The following is a 22,736-nucleotide window of genomic DNA, read 5'->3' as shown; positions in this document are numbered from 1 at the left end:
GTAAGGGAATTTTGAGCACGACTGGGATGAGGGTTGGATGGCAGACCCCAGACATAGTGGAAGGGAATATGTCTCAGCCTGCAACAGCTCGGTTTCCCCAAAGTAGAGCTGGAAGAAGAGGATGGGGAGAAAGAACTTGCTAATCTTCACCAAAAAGTAGTCGATTTAAGTATACTACAAGTAAACATAGTCTATACTTGAAGTTAACTTTTTATATCCTTTTGTAAACTTAAAATGTACCAGTTTAGTCTGAAGAAGTATTCAGTTAATATACTTTCTACACCACATGTACTTGGTCTTGAGAAAATGCATACCAAGTATACTTAATAAAATACTTAATAAATACTTAATAAAATTAACTTCCAAGTTTTTGATGAGGGAAGCAGCTGTTACATCTGCTCCTGTGACCCAAACCCCATAAGAAAAACACAATAAATATAAAACATAGTTCTTCACCATATAAGGCATCAGTACCAGGAAATTAGTACAAAACATTTTTCTGTCTGAGCAGTTGGTCAAACATAAAGAGAACAGTACTGCCCTCTAGTGCCTGACATCAGTCCTTGAGTGACTCTGGTCTCTTCGTGGTTTCCAAGCTTATCTCAGCTAAAGTTTTCCAGCATATAAAATGGTTTTTATTACTTATGTTGAATTACACTATCTACTCAGAAGTGCAATATTTGTTACACATCATAAACATGTTACTAGTAAACTTTAACCTGTTAAATCTCAAGTATCACAAAGATTTGCTTAAAATATCACAAAAATCCTCTAAAAGGTGCAAAAGAAAAATACTGGTAATTCAAGAAATATTGGTGTTTGTTTTTCTTTAGATACGTTTTCCAAAGTTGTTGTTCAACAAAAGTTAATTTGTCAAGAGATCATGAAATTTCAAATATATTTTCTATTATATTCATAAAGACATTTTCTCATGCACTTCTCTGAAACAAGGTTAAAAACATTAACAGTTAATGCAGCATCAGTTTTCCGTCATCAAACAACAAATCATTTGTTTTACATCATCTTGTTGGAATGAACGAAAGACAACATAACACATTTTATGCAAGACGCTTGTAAGATTGATGTTTATTTGCACCGCCCATGTTGCTATGAACTGCGCCGATTCATTTTTCAAGTATTCCCTCAATAACAATTTCTGTGCTGAATGTTAGATTACATCTGATTTATCATCACATCATCATCTGTGGGTTACGTCATGTAGCACAGTACAAGAATAACGTTTAAATAAACATTATATACATGTACTTTGAAAAAAGCAAAAGAAAGAGTAAACTTGGTCTCATAAGTGTATATGTTATTTTGCTTACAGTGCAATCCCCATGCAGTTCCACATGCAGTTACAGAAGGTGCTTAAGACAGTTGTGTTGACCATGCTGGAGCTTGAACAAAGACTGCCCCTGAATGCATCAGATGGAGCCTGATGTCCAGAAACTGTAGCATGATTTCCGCTTTAACCCCAGCGAAATATTGGCAGATGAGTTTTTTTCTTCTTCTTCACAGAGAAAATAGATTTTTTTTGGGAGGTCAAATCAGCTGTCAAATACAAAAATAAAAAGCGTTTTGCAGGAATAATCAAACATTTTTCACATTGCTGAAACATGCCTAACTGAACAGACTCTTGTCATACTGTGAAAAGTTTCAAAATGAGAAAAGAAACTTTAAATTAAACACTTAAACTAAGAAAAAAATAGGAAAATCCAGCATATTTCATGATGCACTTAATAGGAAAAAAACACTGGCAAAACAAAGAAACAAAATCATTACTTACTTTAAAAATGCAAAAAACCCAACAGTCACAATCTACAAGTATTAGATTTTGAGAAGAAGAAAAAAATCAGAAAGGAAATAAAAGTTTTTAACTATGTGAGGAGATGGATTCAATGTTTTTACTGTGCAATCATGTTGTTCTACAAAGGCAACAAAATCGAACTCTGAGCATAACAAGGCATACGTTAAAAACAATCCTTGTATCCTGATTTTGTGTGTCGATACATATGACAGAAGCTTTTAATGAACAGCCCCAAAGAAAAAACAACAACGAAAGTTCAAGTATGAATCATAAATTATCGCTGGATTGATTTTTTTTAAATTGGACGTGTATCATATTTAACAAAAGCGTGTTTACTCAACGGTTTGTGTTCATTGTTACAAGAAAAACAAAATACTTTGTCACCAACATGATGAGAACCTTAAAGGTAGCAGTTTTCTAATAAAAAAAACAAACATACTCCTTCACACAGCAATCAAACGGTTAAATCAGAAGGGATCTGGAACTCATACAGCCTTCCCGTCACATCAAATCATATCTAAAAGCTATCATAAATACATGTGTAAATTTGAGGTCTCAATGAGACAAGACAAAGGAGCTGATTCAAATCTTGTTTTGTTTTCTAGAATCGACATTTTACCCATCTGCATGCGTGAATGAAATTCGAAAAAATAAGTAAAATGAATTGTTTTCTAAGCTCGACTTGAAGGATCAATAAGCCTACGGCAGCTTCAATCCGTTATCATTTAAAACTTATATCTTGAATGTCTTGTTATCAGAGTTCAAACTCAACCAAAAACCTCAAACTTCCTTTCATGATTTTAAAAGGGGCTTTATACATCCATGTCTCAATTAAAACAGGTAACAATTTATTTGTTTGAAACCAAAAAATACCTCAACTTGTACAAGAGAAAAAAAAAATAATTTCATACAAAACACAGACGCCTGTTAAACATCTTTAATTTAAAAGCGATCGTGCAAAAGGCAACCACAACTTGGAAACAAAATGACTGGCTAAAAGACAATGAAGAACCGAGGATGAGCTATAAAATTCAGACTTTCTCCATATAGGGTAATATTGTCATGTATTTATATATCTGTTAAGTCTTTAGCATTGGACAAACATTTAATGGCACTTACCATCGTTGTGAAATCACTCTATGCTTCAGAGTTCCCTCAAAACCTTTTTTAAATAAATTCATTAAGTTACTTTTTACCATCTTTACCCTTTAGTCACCAGTATTAATACAAAATAAAAGTATGTAAAGGTCAGTAAACTTTTGTTGTTGGACTAAGTCCATTTGTCCCCAAATGTCCTCTTTAGTATCTTCAAACCATGTAAGAGATCTTAAATTGGCCATGCACAGAAAGTATTGCTTAGAGGTCGAATCATGGCTTAGGGAGGACCACTTCGACTGGTCCATCAGTTCATTTCAACTGTCTTTGTTTTTCCCCAAAAATAAACCAAAAAAAATACGGGTTTCCCTCGATACATTCGGACTTGCAATCCTGGGTTTGCTACTATTGTAGCATAAGTCCAAACAATGAGGAAGTCCAAACTGCTACTCACATTGCACTGAACAGTATTTTCACTTTGTCTATTTTGTGGCATTTTACACACCCTGGTTCCCTTAATCCGCCTTCCCGTTCTCCTGAGGTGCTCCAGATTTGCTTCGTTGTGCTGCCCGCAACACCTTGTAGCAGCCACGCGCGATTTTATGCATCCACATAATGTTCATGATGTCCAAGCAGATACTGGAGCAGATCCAGGCTACACGGCCTCCCCAGGGTACCAGGTAGAAGGCCTCGGTCCCGTAGACGGCGTACATGCGACCATAGTAGACGGGCATGACCGCGACACGGACCATGAAAAAAACCATTGCCATGGCGACCCCATTCACCATGTTGGGTCGGGAGGACTTGGGATAACCCAGTACCTCAAAGAACCAACTGAAACATTAAGGGAACAATAGAAAACATTTTAGGGGCTTATCCAAAAAACTTTGATAATTACAATGAACATATGATGTTTTCTGTATGTCTGCTGCTCAGAAAAATGACAATTTGATTTTCTGACTTGATAAGCTTCATATCAATTTGTCTTTTGAAAAGATGACCCAATTTTATTCTACATTTTTTGTAAAAAAAAAAAAATTGTACTTGCAGAAAACAAGCTATGCATAGCAAAAATGCAGCTGACAGTGGATTTAATCAATATAATGTAAAACCTTCTAAATATAAAACATTCTGACTTTGGGATGGTATTTTGAAATGTCTGCTTTAACACATTGACTGATTGAAGGTTTGAATCTAAAATGGTTAAAGAGTTTAAAAAACTAGTAATATTACGGACAGCTGTATATTTCATTATTAACCAAAGCAGGGGTTTTGCAGAAGCCAAAGCAATTTCTAAGCTATAAAATTGTAACATCTTAGATAAAATACAGGGAGTCTGAGATATTAAGCTGATTTTACTTACAGACTATTTATTTTCTCCTCATAATTTAACATCTAACCCTTGCAGAACATTAGTCATTACCAAAATCTAAAAACAAAGTTATAAACTATCCTCCAAATACCAATGCCAACTGCATTTGCAAATGTGTTCACAGAAAGCATCTATTAGCCTTTTTGTTGGGATAAACTGCAGCAAATATGTTTGACTAAACATCCCCAGGGTCTGAAATGTAGATCTTGATCTCAACGCACTAGTCAGGCTGTACTATAGTCTATCTCAGGAGTCGGCAACCTGTACCTCTCAAAGAGCCATTTGGATCAGTTTCCCACTGAGATGAAAGCACAGGGAGCCGCAACACTAGGAGTGTTAGAAAAAATGTTTTTGCCGATATTTGGCGATAGTTCATGGGCAATTCTTGTATTGATTCAAAATGCTGTCAGGATATTTATTTAATTATTTATTTTAATTATTTCTTATTCTTTATGAGTGTGATGTTTCCTTTGATCTTTTGTCCATTTTCCACAACCTTCAACAGACTTTTCCGTCTGTCAAAAACCCAGAGTTAAGATGAGTGAGATGATGGAAACAAATTCACTTTGATGCAGACTCCTTTCTATTTATTTATTTTCTTTAAATCCAGTAAACCCAAAACATTATATTAATTTTATGAATGACAACTATTTTTTATTAGGAAGGAGCTGTTAGTTTGTTGCGGGTCTGGAATCATAAGCGGTGAGTCTAAGCCCCGCCCCCGCCTCTCTACCTGTTTGTAGTTTTCCCCCTTGTGCACGCTGAAGCCCCCCTCCAGCGTGTTTTACAAAGACAACGCAACATACGGTCATCGTAGCAGCAAGGTCACAGGATAGTAGGGGCGCCCCAAGTTTAATTAATTTTATGCGTAAATGGGTGGTTTTAGTCTAGGAGGGTGAAAAAAGGCTTTTTTGGGGGGCGTTCATGTATCCCTAAGAGATCACCACTGACTGTCTTTCCAGAAAAACTTTCCATCAAATTACAAACTCTGGTCGGCGTTCACAGCTGCAGACACACACCCTCCGCATACTCCCGCTGCTCTCTTCCTCCTGTCCGCTCGCACTACCTGATGGTATTAAAGGCACCACGACAATCTTAGAACATGACAGTTATTTTACGAAAACACAGAGGGCCGCAGCACAGGGATGAAAGAGCCACACGCGTCTCCGGAGCCGCCGGTTGCCGACCCCTGGTCTATCTGAAACTAAAGTATTGGTCTTTTGGAGGCTGTGATCGCTTTGGGACAGTCCCTGGGCACCAGCCTTGCAGAGGTCTGCCATGGCATTGATCCCTTGACTGACGGGATGGTGGTGCGGTGATTGTGAGCTGTGCCTCCCCCTAACTGTATTGGCCTAGGTCTTAGTTGTGCCTGGGCACAACAGTAAAAGGAGTTTATAGGTGGAGCCAGAGAGATGGTGGAATCAACCCCTTGTGGCGCTGTCGGCACAACATGGTCAAACTGGTCTTGGCTTATGATTGTAATATCAGAGTCTGGGCGGGTTCACCAATACAGTAGAGGGCAGCATTTACTCTTTTTTTGGTCTCATCAGCTCACAGCATCTCTACCGGTCTGCTCTTTGTTATCTACCAAATGTTACTTTTTGGATTTTCTTTTAGAAAAAGAAAAAAGATCAAACTAAAACAGGAAATGCATACCGTTGGTTCACACATGGTGTAGAAAACTCTGCAAGCAGGCGGAAGTTAGCAAAATAAGGCAACATTCCTTGGCCCTGGAAGAACAAGGTAAGCAAAAAGAGACAACAAAACATGAACAGGGCAAAAACAAGACTTTAGGCCATTCGGATTAGCATGGCAGCACCAGCAACGATGTCATGTACAAATACAGATCTGACTCAAACATCGGGACACCTTTTACCACTATTTCTTCAAGTGGTTTCAAACCCAAAACTTGTCCTGCTCAGGATGATCAGGCCTAAAACAACACGTAGCATAATCAAAATACAATTTAATATGGCATTTAATATGGCAACCGCAACAGGAGACTTCCCCTTTTGAAAAAACACTATGAATCATGAAAAAATTTAGACTGAAGAACAGCCTTCATGAAAAAAAAAAAGGCCAAAATGTCCCAAAACCTTTACCTTGGTTCTCCAGATCCTCAGATGGGCCTCGCTCTCATGCCGCTCGAATTTGGAAGATTTTTATTTTCATTTGCACACAACTTTTCCTTTTAAAATAGTCACACAATCGCTTTCTATTAAAAATTTAGTCAGAAAGGAGAGAATGTCAGACAACTTTGTCAGAAGTTTTCATTTTTTTAAATCTAACTTCATACTGACAACCCTTTATTTGTACAGGAAATGCCCTGCTAATCTCCAGACTTATTTCCACCAGCCCCCAGCTATGTCACTAAACTCAACACCACCAATTTGAAATTTGAAATACCCTCAAACATAAAAAGAAACCCCCGGGAAATTTGTGGCAATGTGTGTTACATTGGTACAGCATCAATAAGCATGATTCCAAGTGAAAATGATGCTTATTATACATAATTTTAACCTCCAAATAGTGGTGAGCAGTTAAAAGAACGAGGAGAAAAGCTAGCATTAAGAATTCTATAAAATAACGAGTCATTTGTTCACGGTAAAGCTTATCCGGAAAGAACTTCAGTTCTCTGCATTAACGTGCATGACTTCTGACTATCTGTAAGAATCGAGTGAGTGTGACATCACCCATAGGAAATGGATTAGTCCAGCCAAATAAAGTCAATTCAGAACGCCACCATGTTGGAGCCAGACGGTCTAAGTCAACATTTCTATGGCAACCAGTCCAGCCAGTTAGGAGTGAGCTTGTTGGAAGGCCACACCCCTACCATTTGGAAGCAGACTTGGGAGAACCTGTCACTTTGAACGTACCATATACTTTTATCGAGGCATCTGATTGGTCAGTTTATAAATTGAATAACTTGCACTACAGAAAAAAATATAATTAAAAAAATTGAGGGTTATCAAGAAGATGTTGAAAAAAGGTAGCAGAATTAGAATAGTTATTCTGACAAATAGAATGACTGAGTAAAAGCGGTTTATTTCTCTATAGGAGTCTATGGGATTTTGGCTTCTTGGAGACAGCAGGTACTTCCTGTTTGGAACATAAGGGGGAGGAGTCACTCAGTCCAGTTCTTATATTATTACTTTTGGAAAAGGTTATATTAAAGTAAAAATAATTAGTGAGGATAAAAAGGTGTATTTAATTTACCTTAGAAGGTGACGTGTTGTAGGACGTGGATGTAATTTTATTCAGTAAAAACTGCACAAAACAGCATCTAGTTTAGTTCAAGTTATAAGAAATGAGAGACTATCATCACCAGCTATTATTAATAGTTCTATTAAGCCATTCAACTGTGGGGGAAGTTATTAATAAAATGCATGAGTACCAGAATAGCATTCGAAATTATTAGAACTTGAGTCCAAAATGAAAAATGTAAAATCTGGCAATCTTCCACAACCTCTTATTGTACTTCTTAATTTATTTAAATTGAACATTTAACACATTTATGCCAGCTCACCTGTTCTGTTTTATCCCAAACCCAGAAATACATTAAACATACAATGCAGTTGTTCTGTACTTTATAACAAAAGAGACAGGACACTGATAAAGAAAACCATCACAGATCTAACACAGATTTTACAAGTAGACATCAAGCCAGCCACTTTTAGGGGGAGCAGTCAAAAGCCATGCAGAGTACAAATGTTGAACTGCCAAACATGTCATTTGTCTGTCTTTGCTAGATCAGGTCCGCTTTCTCCTCCATGTCCTGCCGCTTTAAGCGACTGCTCAATTAAAAATAAATGAAGACATTTTTTCTCAGGGCGTCCAGTCTGGACCTGATCTAACTTGAAAAATGAGTGGAACGTTTCGCAGCACTCAAAGTAAAATGATGGCCATAAAAACATATTTGAGTTATAAACTCTGACTGGAAAGGTGTATTAAGAAGATTGGGTTCTAAAAGTTCGACTCTCGAGTGCTGAGTCAAGTCAGAACGTCAGTTTCACCAAAACATCCACAGAGAACACACAACTCAAGGCAAGCAGTCTGACTTTGACAGCATGTGACTGAATACTTACCACGAGGGCTGAAACAGATGTTGGTCAGTGAAACATACTTACTATGTAACACAAACAGGGAACATCTGCATTGCAGTTTGTGCCCCACATTTAACTCCACCTAGCAACAGAATGCCAGTACATCTAGGAACTGGTAAGTCCATACTGTGACTGGGCATCATATCTGCTCAGTACAACACAACAGCAATAACAGCAGACAAGACAGGAATAAAAGAAGTCCCCAACTAGATCAAGACCTGCTCTGTGAATGCACAAAAACCAGTTTTTGTTAGTTTTTGTATGACCTTGAATGACACAACTCAACTTGATGTTGGTAGTTTTTGCATGTAAGGTTTGAACAGGGGCTGTTCACATTAATAGTCACCGAAGAACACAGACAGAAATATTAGAAGGGAAAAAAAAGCCACGGTAAACTGGAAGCAGTAAGAAGCAACACGAACTGATGAGAAAGCATGCAGCTAGTTAATAAGGTTAGACCTATAAAACAAAGATAGACAGACTGTCGTTCAATACCTCAGTCAATAAAAATCCCAAAAATCTTTTTTAGTAATAAAACTACTTCTACTTTTAAACTACTTTGAAATATAAACTTTGATTTAAACTTTTTACTTTTTTTTAGATACTTGGGAGTAAAACGTTTGACATAAACACATTCAACACATTAAACACATCTACTAATAAGATCTAGACATGTAACAAATGTCACCAAGGACAAAAAAATGAAAATAAATGAAAACAACATTAAAACTGTATGTACATTTACTAAAATATTTGCACGATATTTAAACGTGGCTCCAAGTGCCTGTCCTGCCACTATCCACTGTTCCGTGTGGACATTCAGTCTAGTCTGAGGAAACAGGCATGAGTGTCCAGTAACAGTATGGCCAGCTGAATTGAATTTACCTAAATGCTTCAGGTACATTGTTCTAGAAATGAAAGGCTGGTCTAATGCCTTCCAGTTTTGCAGCCCTCTTTTATTGTCAGTGAGCATTCATAACCTTACAAAATGCAGTCTGAAGATACCGTCTTTAAAAGAAAACGAGGTATCTACGGTAATTGCTGAAATACCACTACATTTATGTTTCTGTGTTGCTATTATCAAATATTTTATAGTAGTTTGCCAATCTTAGATTTGAAAAAGTCAAATGCAACACAGTGTAAAGCAAAAAAAAAAACTGAAGTTTTTTTTCCTTTTTTATGGCTCCTAATAATGAATTGGGAGCCTTTTTTGGCAAAAGTGCAAATTTAGCTAAATTATTTGAACTGAGAGAACAGACCTGAAAACAGACCGACCTATCTCCAAGAGTTTAAGAGGAACAAATAGACAGGTGTAAGAGGCTGCAGGTAAACAGAAATGGTAATTAAGAAAGTTAATTACTATTTTCTGGCATGCACAGTAACAAGAAAAGGAATCCTGTCTTAGTAGAAGGCTTCAGAGCTGCCAGCATGCACACAGTGGTTACAGTTCAGCATTCGGCTGTGCTAAGCTCAGAAAAGTTCAGCTGACATTAGAGTGGCACAATGTCAAAGGGAGAGGGCAGTAAAACAAACAGAAGCACAGAAATTCCCAGGGGTAAGGGGAGAAGGGGAGGAGGGGGAGGGTCATCAGCCAGTACCATCACTGAGCATTCCATGCAAAAATTACCATAGTCATTCATTTCCTGTCATTATGCGACAGACCCTGGCGACCTAGAGGGTACCAGATTGAACCAAGAGTGAACAGTGTGGGCTGGATGTACTCCGCTGGGGTCAAGGCAAAAGGCTAAAAAGCATTGAGGTGATCAAATAGATGCCAAAGATATTCTCAGGGTCTTTTTTTTTTTAAAGATCCATACTGACACTATGAAAAATATTGTTTTTTTTTTCCTGTTTGGAAAGCAGTCATTACCAAACCTGATACATTTTGATAGCAATCTTTAAAAAAACATCCTACAATTTGAAGTAATAAAAGTTACAAATTACTACTAGCAGGTGAATTAACAACAAGAACATCAAGTGGACATCTTTGTACTTTTTAACAGGCAAATAAAACCAGAACAGACTGTCTCAGATAAGCAAATAGAATAAGATAAGGTTTGATGTGATTATAAAGGTTATTTCAGCTGAGTTAACATAAGTTAACTTTACCTCACCTTTTTTGTTTTTTTTAATCAAACCTACATTTTCTGAGACAAGTGGCTGCATGAAAGCAGTTGTAGAATGAGTAGATAACACAAGACCCAACTAAATAGGACACAGCTGTTCACCCTTGGTTGTCTCCTTCCCATCTTGCCTGCACGTTCTGCTATTGGACAATAGGGCACTCACCAGTACATAGTAGTAAGCATACAATGCTGCCAGGTGATGAACTACAAAAAACTTGTCGCCTATCGCCTTCCAATAGTAAAATATAAGCAGCAGATCTGGAAGACAGAGGTAAAAGAAAAGAAGGGGGGGGGAAAAACGCATCATCGATGTGGCCAAGACCTTCAACCATAAACAAGTCTTTAAAAAATAAAACACTCTTACCAGATATGAGGTAGCCTGTTGTGATTGCAACATTAATCTTCACCAGTGTAGGATCTCCCCTATTGAAAATATATATTTATATTAAATAAACATTGAAAAATTGACTTAGTTTTAAGATGCTTGAGTCACTAAAACTTTCAAATTTGGTCCCAAGAAGGACAAATCCAGGACATGGATTTCAGACTTTATCATTTAAAAGGCATGTTCATCAAAGTTTTTCACAATCTGTTGTTTCTCTTTCGACTTTTCCCATCTGGGGTCGCCCCTTCCTGACGCAACCCTCTCAAAGCAACCGGGCTTGGGACCGGCATAGAAGTAGAGAAGGGAACAGGGAGCAGCCCGGAGTTGAACCTGGGTTTCACGGATGGAAGGCACCGCAAACCAGCACGAGCTAAACCGGCTCCCAAAGTTTTTCATATGTTTTCATATATTTCATATGTTTGAATATTGAAATCTAGATTGTGAAAGTTTTTCACAATCTAGATTTCAATATTCAAACATATACTAAACATATTTCTAATTTTGTCCTAGTTTATATGCATGAAAGGGTAATATTTAAAAAATAAAAAAAAAGATTTAGAGGCATCTTAAGTTAGGGTCAAATCTTTCTTGGTAATCACAGTTACTGAAATAACAAATGTACAATTAGAACCCTTTTAGTCGGCAATTGGGCATTTAGGAAAAAAAATGTAATGATCTGCAAGTAAGCAATTGAAATATTTACTTGTTTAATAAAATATATAAAAAACATAATAAAACCATTGTGTTTTAGGAAAGGTAATACTGCCTTAAATGCTTTCTATGAAGCATTTACTGTGCAAGGAAGTGGATACATATTTTTCTCCTGTCCACAACATCTAAAAATAAATTCTGGGACTATGGGGGCTTTTTTAGATTTACAATCCTCTAGGAACTTATGTAACAACTGTATATCACTTTTTTATGCAGGTAGATAATAAAAAAATGGCTGAGCTGATTTCATTGAGATGCAATGTGCCTTTCTCGCACAATACACACTGTGATTTTTGCTGCTTTTGCTACTGCTGATGCTGCTGTTGCCCGGCTTAGCAGTTTTCAGTAAAGCGGCAAAAGAACATTTGCTGAAATTCCTATGGAACACAGAGAACCTCATTTCATAGAAATTGTGTAAATCATTTTGCTGGCGTAACAAGTCCATCCTGGCGCCTAGCAACACCCGACAGTGCTTTTATTACCACAATGCTCAGATTTTTACAGCCCAGCTCCTTCTAGAAAACATTGGCCAGCATTTTTTATGAGAATCTGTTCTTCAAATTATGGTCACAATCACCTGTCATTGCTTGTTATGTCTCCTTGCATAAATGAGTAAAAAATAAATAAACGTTCCAACATATTCTACGTCAGACTGCAGATTTTGCAGTTTAACACAAAAAAATAAACATTTTTTCTTCCAAATAGAGAATGCTTTGGTTATGATCATCCTTTATATGAACCCCTCCCCCTGTCCAATCATAGGATCATGCGGCCTTCAGTACAAAGTTCGGCGTCTTTCTATTGGTTGACTTTGGTCTGGTCTTGTTACCTCATGGTGGGACATCAGCTCTACAGAGAGTGAGGAATAGGGCCGTTAGCAACATCCGTCCGATGCCAACAAAAGCAAAGCCCAACAGACTTCTCAAATAAAAATGTATAACCCAGATGATGGGGTGAAGTTGTAGCAGAAAGGCATTGGTTCAAGATTAGGTGTTCTAATTTTGGCCCCCCTGGTTAATTTTTAATATAATTTGGGGGTATGTGTACAACCTCCTCCACAAAAAGGCTGCCTTAGAGTAAAACATTTGCATGCTTTGATCAACCGAAGGAGGGTACACTTCTCATTTACAGGCCTGAAATTATTCATATCCCTAGCAAATTTGGATGTTAAGATAATTTATTCGACCAGCAAGTTTCTTTTTGTCTGGAACAGACTCAGACGTCTCCCTCGAGGTACTAAAACAGTGTTTAAAAGGCATCATTGGGAGAAAAAAAATCCCTCATAAACCAAAACCTTAAACTCTGCCACACTGACATATTTTTGGGCAGAAAAATAAAAGAATTCCAAACTAAACCCCCAAACAGACCTCCAAACTCTTTACCTTGAACTATTCAACCCCACACCTCTTCATATTGGCCTCATTAGGTTCAAAGTCTAGCAGACCTGTTGGACGTGGGATTGCTTATCTAGGACTACACTCTTGGGCTATGTGCCCAAAACTGACACGCATGTATGGAAGCGATTCTGTAGCATAATAAAAATTAAAGTCAAAACCAGAAAGGCTTTTTCATTTGCCAAATGAGGCTGCATTTTTTGACTCAAAATGAAAATGAAAAAGCATTCCTTCAAAATGCTTTTTCATTTCCTTCTTCAACACGGCTTATTCTGTCACTTAATTAAAATAAGAATGAAAATGGTATTTGACATTTCGTTTTCGTAAGCATTTCCAGCGGGGAGGGGGTTGATGACGTCAGTGCTATCTCCGTGTGTCCGCCTGCTAAGAGACACATGCCAGGAGCAGTGGAGCTTTGTGTTAGCGGCATAATCATAACAGTAATAAAAGCACATTTGGAAGATAGTCTCCTGCAGCTTTGCGCTGATTTTGCTGTTCGATGACAGCTGGAGCCCTATCAACAGCTATAACAATGCTAAACGTTTGCTTGTTGGACCAACACGCACTTAGCACAAAGCTGAGTGCGTGTTGGTCCAACCATCTATCTTCTAAATGTGCTTTTATTGTTGTGATTATTAGTAACCCTTGTGCTATCCTAGGCACTTTAGCATTGGGAGTTGGGTCATCTAGACCCACTAGACAGTGCGCTGAACCTTTGTTCTTCAATGATTTGTGATCTTCACTGGTGTCCATGGATTACATGAAATCTTTCCACCTTTATCCACCTTTGTCATGGTAGATAGAACACGTCAATGTAAGGGTGGGGTCATCTAAAATAGCACAAGGGTTAGGGTCCTGCTCGCTCAAATTTTTTAAATCAGTGCTTTTTTCTTCGCTGCAAGGAGGACCCAAAAAACAGGTTAGCATTAGGCTAATATGTGCTTAAAACATTAGCCGTGGAGGTACTTAAAACTTAGAACGGGTAATGAGCATCTTGGATGTAATATGTGAGAATTACATCATCCTTTATTTTGTTCTGGTCACCACTAGAAACACAAATTCATATGATGGTTTCTCAGACCGTAGCAGCACTTCCACCTTTGGCGATCGGGAGCTTCGGTTCGGAATAAGCGGTTCTTAAGTAGAACTGAAAAAGCATTTTGGCGGATTGCTTTTTCATTTTAATTTTGAGTCAAAAAAAAATGCAGTTACATTTTGAAAATGAAAAAGCATTTCTGGTTTTGACTTTTATTTTTAAATTATGCGGCAGAATCGCTTCCATACACATGTGGATCTAAGATGAAAAAACTCCTGAACATTTAAGAACCGAGTTTACAGCAAAACTCTCACCAGACTGGGTTTTCATTGACCGCATCGTCAAAGACCAAGATGTGGAGACAGAACAATCCCACCAGAAGCGCGTGGAACGTCGACACCGTCCTGAAAAAAACAAAACAAAATACAATCTATTATAGTGATGTCTTCTCAGTTGTGGGAAATAAAAAAAAGGAAAAAAATTAGCAAATATCTCTCATTTTTCAATAAATGAGATCAGCGTTAATCCACCGTTTGGGAAGTGGCAAGCAGTCATAGCTTTTCAGCTAATTACCCGTCATGGTTGCACATATATTCAGACCAATTAGACCAAGCGATTAAATATTGCAGAAGGGTCAGACAGAGTGGCCCAAAGAAGCACTCACAGAGTGAGACAGTCCTGCAGCTCTCAGCAGTCACTCAGTGAGTCTGTAAGGCTGACACTAAGAGAGTTTAAATAGAATCTGCAAAGTCACAGAGCACTACCGAGATCCCCTGAGCTGGAGTCCATGCCGTCAGTCTCAGAGTTTCACTTTACTGAAACCTATGTGTCTGTTTCAGTTTTACAAGTGCTCTCATGAGTAATAAAAGGAGTACAAGGGAAAAAAAGGAAGTCTGAGTCAATCGTAGGTTCAGAAAAAAACAGAAACATTTTTGCTGTCAAACTGTTATAAGTTGAGTGTGAGTGTACTAAAGATAAAGTAGTGAAATCTACAAAAGAAGAACTGCTGAAAAAAAACAAACCACACGTGGGTTTTAAGCACGTTTCCTTCCAACGCTCTACAACTGTGACTTGTAGAGCTAACACTGTAATTGTACAGCTGGTGTAGGTGTTAGTCAGATACACAGGAAGTGTGTGGGCTGCACATCAGTATCTCCTTGTATCCGACAAAATCCGAACCCCACTGTATTCTGAATGTATTTGAAAAGGACAGCCACCCGACACGAGTCAAATTGAGGTCACCTTGAGTTCCACTCCACCCTCTGCTTGTCACTGAGCTGAAGGAAGCCTGGGCTGATGCGTATGGATATCCAGGGGCTGACTCTGTGGAAGAGCCATTGGAAGGTCAGGAAGCTGGTCACCGAGATGGTGAGGATGAGCTGGCTGAATGGGTCCATGGCCATCCAACCCAACTGCAGGGTTGAAAAAGAAAAGAAAACAAGCAGAAAGGTTACATCAACTTCTGCCTCAAACTTATAAGCAGTGAACTCAACATGTGAACATAAAAAAACTATCCTACTATCAGAGCATCCTGTAAGAGAAACAAAAAGGAAAACTTAATTATGGTCCATGGGGTCTTTAGCATCATTGTTAAAGACTCACACCAATTTTGATCTATTGTAAAAGCATTTCCAGTGATCTTTTATTCAGGTTTTCATTGGGTTATTTTTTATTTTTAGCCAAAATCAAAAAAACTGTCATTTTCTAGGACATTTTTTCTGCAGAGAGGCAGGAATTCATGAGAAATTCATCTCTGAGTTGTGGCCGTGACTGTTGGCGCAGAGTAAGTCTGCCCCCACTTCCCATTATCCCTCTGTTGACATGCTTTCCCACTATCTCACAGCCCCTCACAACCCCAACCTCGCATTATCAGTGTGACAAAAATGGAGAGCAACATTGGAGGACATTTTGAGCCAGATCCCAACTCAGATGTGGAAAACTAAGATGCCAGTAGGGCACGTTAAAAACACTAAAAGTGGAGGCATTGCTTTCTAAAAAGCTGAAACCTTGTTTTTAGGTTTCCTTGTCAAATGTCTAAAAGCATCAAATTTGACAGTCATCTGTCAGTCAAAATACTTTCTGTGCATTTCTACATCAAATATAATACAAAATGATGGTATTATCTAGGCCTGCACAATATACCGCAAATTTATCGTTATCGCGAAATCAAGCTGTGCAATATGCATATCGCAAAAGACGGCAAAAATCGCAATAAATGGTTACCTTACATGTGCTAAAACAAACTCATGGCAGCTTGAAATATTGAACAAATGAAATAAATCCCTTTATGCATTTAACCAATCGGAAGGACCCGTTTACGTTGTTGATCAATCAGATGAGCCCTTTTATGTTTGATGTTTGCCTCCTACGTCGACGAGGGTCATTTGGAGTATCATTTTTAAACTGTTGCAGTGAAATGGAAATTATGTTTTTGTTTTTATTGCTATTTGTTTATATACCACGAATTATATCGTTATCGCAATATTAATTACCAATATCGCATATCGCGAGTTTTCCTCATATCATGCAGCCCTAGTATTATCACATGATCTTTCAGTGTAGAGGTTATTCACATTAAATATACCAACAGACAGGGCCATGAGTGAACCTTTTCTGGGCCCCAATGCCAATGGAGACAGTAAAAAGGCATTCTTCTTCAATGTGTCTTAAAATACTTGTAAAAAATATTTTATTATATGAGTATAAACCTCAAACACAGATTAATTTTATGTAATAAACATCATCAGTTAAACAAAATATTATCGAGTAAAGGACTAAATTTAAACTTCAGGAAGAACATAAAAAAGAAATTTTAATACCACATTCCTTATCTGTTTTTTCCCCCCCAAAGACTTCTCGGATCCACCTGCATCAAGTAGTGGGCGGGGTTTAATTTCCCTATGAATAACAGTACTGAACTGTAGCAGAGCAGTAAAATACACTGTGTTTATTTCCAGCAGCCCGGTAAATTGATCCATGTCCTGTAAACCACAGTTGCCCCGTTGTTTGGAGAGACCACATTTATTGATTAGAGTAGGCGTGCTAACACACTGTGGCCATTGGGGGAAAGCGGCGGAGGGTCCTCACACGTCTTGTGCCCCATATATGTAATCCAATGTTGTCCACATAGCAAAAATTATTTCCTGAAACCTGGCTTTTATTGCACAGTTTAATCATTTTACTAATGTAAAACCTGATCTTTTTTTTTTAGTTTCAATATGCTTCAACCTAGTGGTTAAACATGAAAAGCTTGTCAGACTTGCTCACATTTTTAGAATAGACTAGATAAAATGTTTTTGTGTCCTTTAAGTGAAGGTTGGCATCAAAAAGTGAAAACAAAAATAGAACTATGAACGTACAAACAACTTTTATCATGGTGACAGTTTGATACAGAAGGCTGCTCTTAAAAAACGAAACAAGGAACGTATCAGGACAAGTTCACCCAGGAAGTGTTACTGGGAGACCTGGGGCCCTTTAGCCTACAAAGGGAAATCTTTGCATTGTTGTATATATATATATATATATATCCATCTGTGACTGCCTAGGCATTTATATGGAAATATAGCAACTCTATTTAAATATTTGTTTGTTTGTGGACAAAAAACCCCCACAAGCAATAAGGCTTGTAGTGTACTTATATAAATCCTTTCCATAAAAAATGCCTAGGCAGTCACAGATGGAGCTGCCGGTGACTGTTTGTCTCTTCAAGCTTGCAGGAGTCAGCCTGAGAATGCCACTGAGTCACAACCACACACTCACACTGTGAATCATGGACTCAACTGGCAGAGAAAGCAGGACATGTCTAGAGGCAGTGGCTCTACTGGAAGTGGGTTTCAAAAGCGATTTCAGCGAAGTCAGTTAAGGCTTTGGAACAGTTGCCACATCCAAAAGAAGCAGACAAATCTGCAGCGGTGAAACGGGAATTTAGTGTGACTGTGCTTTATATTGTTTTGAAAGATGGCTTAATTTAAGGAGGTAATGGTAGAGAATTGAAAATGACTTGCAGGTACTGTAGTTTAATATTTGGAGGCTAATCTCACACAGTTTGCACAAAGATCAATCGCTCACATAAGAGTATTGAGAGATTTTAAGAACAAAAGCACTAAATGAATTTGACAATATCATAGCAGTGATAGTTCTTGAAGGACTTTCAAGCAAACATCCCATAATTCTGATATGTTTAGCACAGGAACAGTTGCTCCAGAGGGATAGGTACTATGTTGAAAATAAAACAAGAATAGTTTTTTTTTTTACTTTTTAGAAGAGATTTTTACTATCTGCAATATTCTCTAAGGAATAACACAGATAAGACAACCTTTATGCTGCCAACTATGATCTCTTGAACGTTAAATATATGCTAGAAGACACATAATTAACCTCAACACCAGCAACAATTCTAAAAGACTCACAAAACAAAAGATACATTTAAATTTTAATGCCGAGCCTCCGAAAGAAGGCTTTCCAACAAAAAATGTGGGTTGTATGACACATTTTATTGTAAAATATCACAAACATCCTGTGTTGACCTGCTTTTATAGCTAAAGGACTTCATCAGAACATCAGATTTCCTAGTGAGGAGCATATTAATACAAGGTTTTGCTGCTAATTTTTAAAGTTGCTGTCCTTTTCATGTCCTCCACTAGAATAAAATCAGTGCTTACTCTTATGTTGTCACCGAACATGAAAATCTATCATTTTCAAGCCAAAGAACATCTAATGTGAGCTAGACAACAAATTTATCGTCTTTTAATAGGTAACTTTTTGAAATCAGCCTTCTGATTTTTCCAAATAAATGTAAAAATAAAGCCATGTGCACTTACATTGTTCCTGCTCTCTACAGTGGTTTGAAGAATCCAGTGCTGCTCTAGGTAACTGATGTTTCCTGAAGCTTAGACTTGTTTTTTTACAGAAAAAAAACAAAAAACAAAGTTCCTTCGAATCCTGTTGTTGCACAACTTTTTCTGTTAAAACTGTAATGAATGACTGGCATCACAGTTTCATCAGGAACGGTTTGAAAACAGACATCAAGATACACAACTACTTTAGAAACAGCAACACTCATGAGTAAAAAACCTGATTTGTCAATGGTAGCACAATACCATTTTTATAGCCTTATACCATTTTTATACATACGCAGTACAGACCAAAAATTTGGACACAACTGTACTGTACTGTATATGGTCTGTACTGTATATGCATACATACACATATATAAATATTTGGTTTGAATCAATCCATTTAGTTCTATCAACTGCTTCCATTTTTGTCTTGTCAATGTTGCTGCTATTATTTTCTTACTTTCCAAAAATTTGTACTGTGGCCTGTACATCCTGTACATCTAAATCTGGGTGAAATCGGTTCCATCAGTCACAAGCGATCCAATATAATCACCGCCATATGAACTTTGGCTCATGGCCAGTGAATGTATGTCAGGGACAGGGTCAAGTAAAACAGTTTTGTCTCGCACTTGCTTGTTTAAACTGGGCAATAGTTCACAAAAAGCATTTTTAAAAAGACCAAACAGTTAACTTTAAATGAGATTATATAAAACAGGTAATTATCCTGGAAAAAAAGAACATCTAGACTAAAGAATTGGATTTTGTTTTAGCAAAGAAATAAACACAGCTTTACTGAGGAACCGCAAAGAGTCACTAAAAGGCCCACTTTCCCTCCTCTGCTGGTTATCCATTAATGTTTAATGTGGTGTGCTGTAAATAGGCATTCTTTCTCTAGCAGAGCAGCTTGCTCCGCAAATATCTGGGTGAATGTATGGTTACAGAGAGGAGGGAAGGGTTGTTTTTACGCACACACGTGGGGCTCATTGGAGCAGTATGGAGGCAAAGGTGACAAAAGAGGAGGCAGCTGCAGCACCCTGGAGGATAAATGACTATAAATGAACTCAGTGTGGGTATTTTATATTAAGTAACACAATAATTCTGCCTATGTTACATTTAAAGAGAAATGCAGTGTGAATATGTGTCTAGGAAGACATGTTTATCAATGGGAGGCATGAGATTCTTGAAAATAGTTAAAAGGGTCAGAAAAATGATATTAAAATAAATGCAAACTGCAAAGCATAGGAGGCAATCACTTAATTTCTACCAAAATGTGAATAATTGTGAAATATGAGGAGATAATAATGTTTTTTCTTCTTATAACGGCAGACAAATGCGCTTGCGTAACACGGGTGGACCACTTTTTGTCCACCAGAGGAAACGATAGGCCCACGAAAATAACTTATGGTATGAACGCCATGTACGACACGCTGAGCCGTGTCGATTACCCCCCCGAAAAGAGCTCAGCCCAGATAGGGATTGGGATCTGCTTTGAAGTCAAGAGGACAACGCGTAATACAAATCCCGCAAGGCCAGCTCGCGCCGCAGCGCCGCGCATCCAGCTGCTGCCTCTGCGCGTGAGAGGAACCCCGGCGGCCTTGTTTTGTCCGTGGAGCCGCAGTGGATGATGTGAGCGTGGAAGCGGCCGGCGGCTCACCTTCTGACTTTCATTCAGATGATTTGTGTCTCGCTCTCTCACGGCTGCTTATGGTGTCCAGGCTCGCTCCGTGCGTGATGAGTCAGGCGCGCCGCCATGTCCCGTCATTTTTGGTAAACAACAATGACAACAACACGGCCCCCCTGAACAGCTGAAGGGGCTGCGGCTCGCTGCTCGGACCAGACGGATCTGCGTTTACCGGGAGTCCTGACCGACCAGGAGCGTGCATCACTGCGGCGGAGGCGCAGATCGGGCTGCTCGGCGCTCGATTACAGAAACGATGAGGAAGAGGAGGCGGAGTGACGAAGAGGGAGAGTGGTTAGTTCGTAATTGTGAGGTGACTCCTTCTCCCCGGGCTCAAATTACAACTCGCTTCTTAAAGATACAACACAAAAACACAGCCAACGTTTTAATCGTGTTCTAACCTTTTCTGATGATCAGATCCATTCCATAAGCCAAGTCGTTTGATTCTTTTTATTTCGTTTTATTTTATTCTTTATTGTTCCAGTTTAACTGAAATAAGGTACACTCTCAGAGCTTATAAATAAGGGGTGTAATTTTGTCCCAGTTTAACTGGCAGTTATCAAGGGATTGTCGATGGTTAGAGGGAAATGAGCTGAAAGCACAAACATATATTTACAGGAAGTTTGGAGCTTTTATTTTGAAAATTAGGTTGTCAAATGCATTAATACAAAATAGTTTTCCTTTTTTCCCCTTTTTTAAAACACATTTTGTCCCATTGTACGGCATAAAACATAAACATAGATGGGGAAATATTAACATTATGTATTTTTTCATTGTTATAGTTTTTTTGTTTAACTTCTCCTGTCCTGCAGCTAAGCAAACAAATCAGATCTAAAGTCCTCTTCTTGTGTTGGACAGATTTTACTGTTACGATAGGGGTTTGTGGGTCTTCCCACACACGAGGTGTATATTTGTAAAGACCCCTTTTTGTGTTTATGTTGGAGCAGGTTGGACCAGATGGAAAAAAGGAGTGTGGAATGTTAAAAATGGCTTGATGGCTTTTTTTTTTGAAAATTAAATTGGTAACTGCATACGGGGAAAAGGTTTCACTTTCTTTTTTCTTTCTGAGGAATAAAACATGAATATAGATAGAGAATTAGCTACATTGGTTTTATTTATTGTTGTTGTTTTCTTTTTTCATCAATAGCATTGTCTTAGTTTAAATCTGTTTCCATTGTGTAATTATACATTCAATTTACCAAAGGGGTATTTTTAGAGGGCACTCTGGTTTAAGAATTTAAGAAAGACTTGGCCATAAACTAAGATAAAAACGATCTAAATGGATTACTTTGAAAATAAAAATAATTTAAAAAAATATGCAAATAAAAAATAAAATAAAGGACATTCCATCTGTTGAATGCAAAACAAGCAAAGAGGAGTAAAAAAAAAACAAAAAAACATTTGCAATTTAAAAAAAGTGCCAAGTCAAAAATATTCATGACCAAATTCAAAGAAAATGTAAGGATATCTTGATTTAAAGAGAAAAATATAGCTTCAATGTGCATTTTAATTTTGTTTTTTGCCAGTTTGATGTTTTTATTAGTAAAGACACATATTGAAAGTAGAATTCTGACTTTAAAATGTCATTGAAAACACATTCAGAACACTGAAGGGTCCACTCATAATTATATAGTCATAAATGGTAGCATTGATCAATCGATAATTATTTCCCATTAAAAACCTTTATATTGTCAAAGACTTTGTTTTCTGTGTGAAAATATAGATAGATAGATAGATAGATAGATAGATAGATAGATAGATAGATAGATAGATAGATAGATAGATAGATAGATAGATAGATAGATAGATAGATAGATAGATAGATAGATAGATAGATAGATAGATAGATAGATAGATAGATAGATAGATAGATAGATAGATAGATAGATAGATAGATAGATATAGATAGATAGATAGATAGATAGATAGATAGATAGATAGATAGATAGATAGATAGATAGATAGATAGATAGAATAGATAGATAGATAGATAGATAGATAGATAGATAGATAGATAGATAGATAGATAGATAGATAGATAGATAGATAGATAGATAGATAGATAGATAGATAGATAGATAGATAATAGATAGATAGATAGATAGATAGATAGATAGATAGATAGATAGATAGATAGATAGATAGATAGATAGATAGATAGATAGATAGATAGATAGATAGATAGATA

The 22,736-nt window shown here is 37.5% G+C and overlaps 1 protein-coding gene across 1 annotated transcript; it reads right to left on the bottom strand.

Moving 5' to 3' along the window:
• Positions 1-1,056: 1,056 nt before the first annotated feature.
• Positions 1,057-21,547, bottom strand: LOC101161349 (transmembrane protein 56-B). Its single transcript, XM_004081220.4, has 7 exons — positions 20,525-21,547; positions 15,275-15,444; positions 14,347-14,436; positions 10,871-10,929; positions 10,670-10,764; positions 5,934-6,007; positions 1,057-3,739 (listed from the first exon to the last, which is right to left on the bottom strand). Exons 2-7 carry the CDS (start codon positions 15,433-15,435, stop codon positions 3,421-3,423), a joined length of 798 nt encoding a protein of 265 aa, XP_004081268.1. The 5' UTR covers positions 15,436-15,444; positions 20,525-21,547; the 3' UTR covers positions 1,057-3,420.
• Between the last annotated feature and the right edge of the window lie 1,189 nt (positions 21,548-22,736).

The sequence above is a fragment of the Oryzias latipes genome, chromosome 20, assembly GCF_002234675.1.
Source record: "Oryzias latipes chromosome 20, ASM223467v1".
Taxonomy (NCBI): domain Eukaryota; kingdom Metazoa; phylum Chordata; class Actinopteri; order Beloniformes; family Adrianichthyidae; genus Oryzias; species Oryzias latipes.
This window is presented reverse-complemented; position numbering and strand designations above follow the sequence as displayed.

Excerpts from the sequence above, each read along its gene's own strand:
- LOC101161349 (XM_004081220.4), bottom strand. The coding sequence starts at position 15,435 with ATGGCCATGGACCCATTCAGCCAGCTCATCCTCACCATCTCGGTGACC. Across the intron at positions 14,437-15,274 it reads AGGGTGGAGTGGAACTCAAG|GACGGTGTCGACGTTCCACG; the intron begins GTGACCTCAATT and ends TGTTTTTTTCAG. Across the intron at positions 3,740-5,933 it reads ACACCATGTGTGAACCAACG|TTGGTTCTTTGAGGTACTGG; the intron begins GTATGCATTTCC and ends TTAATGTTTCAG.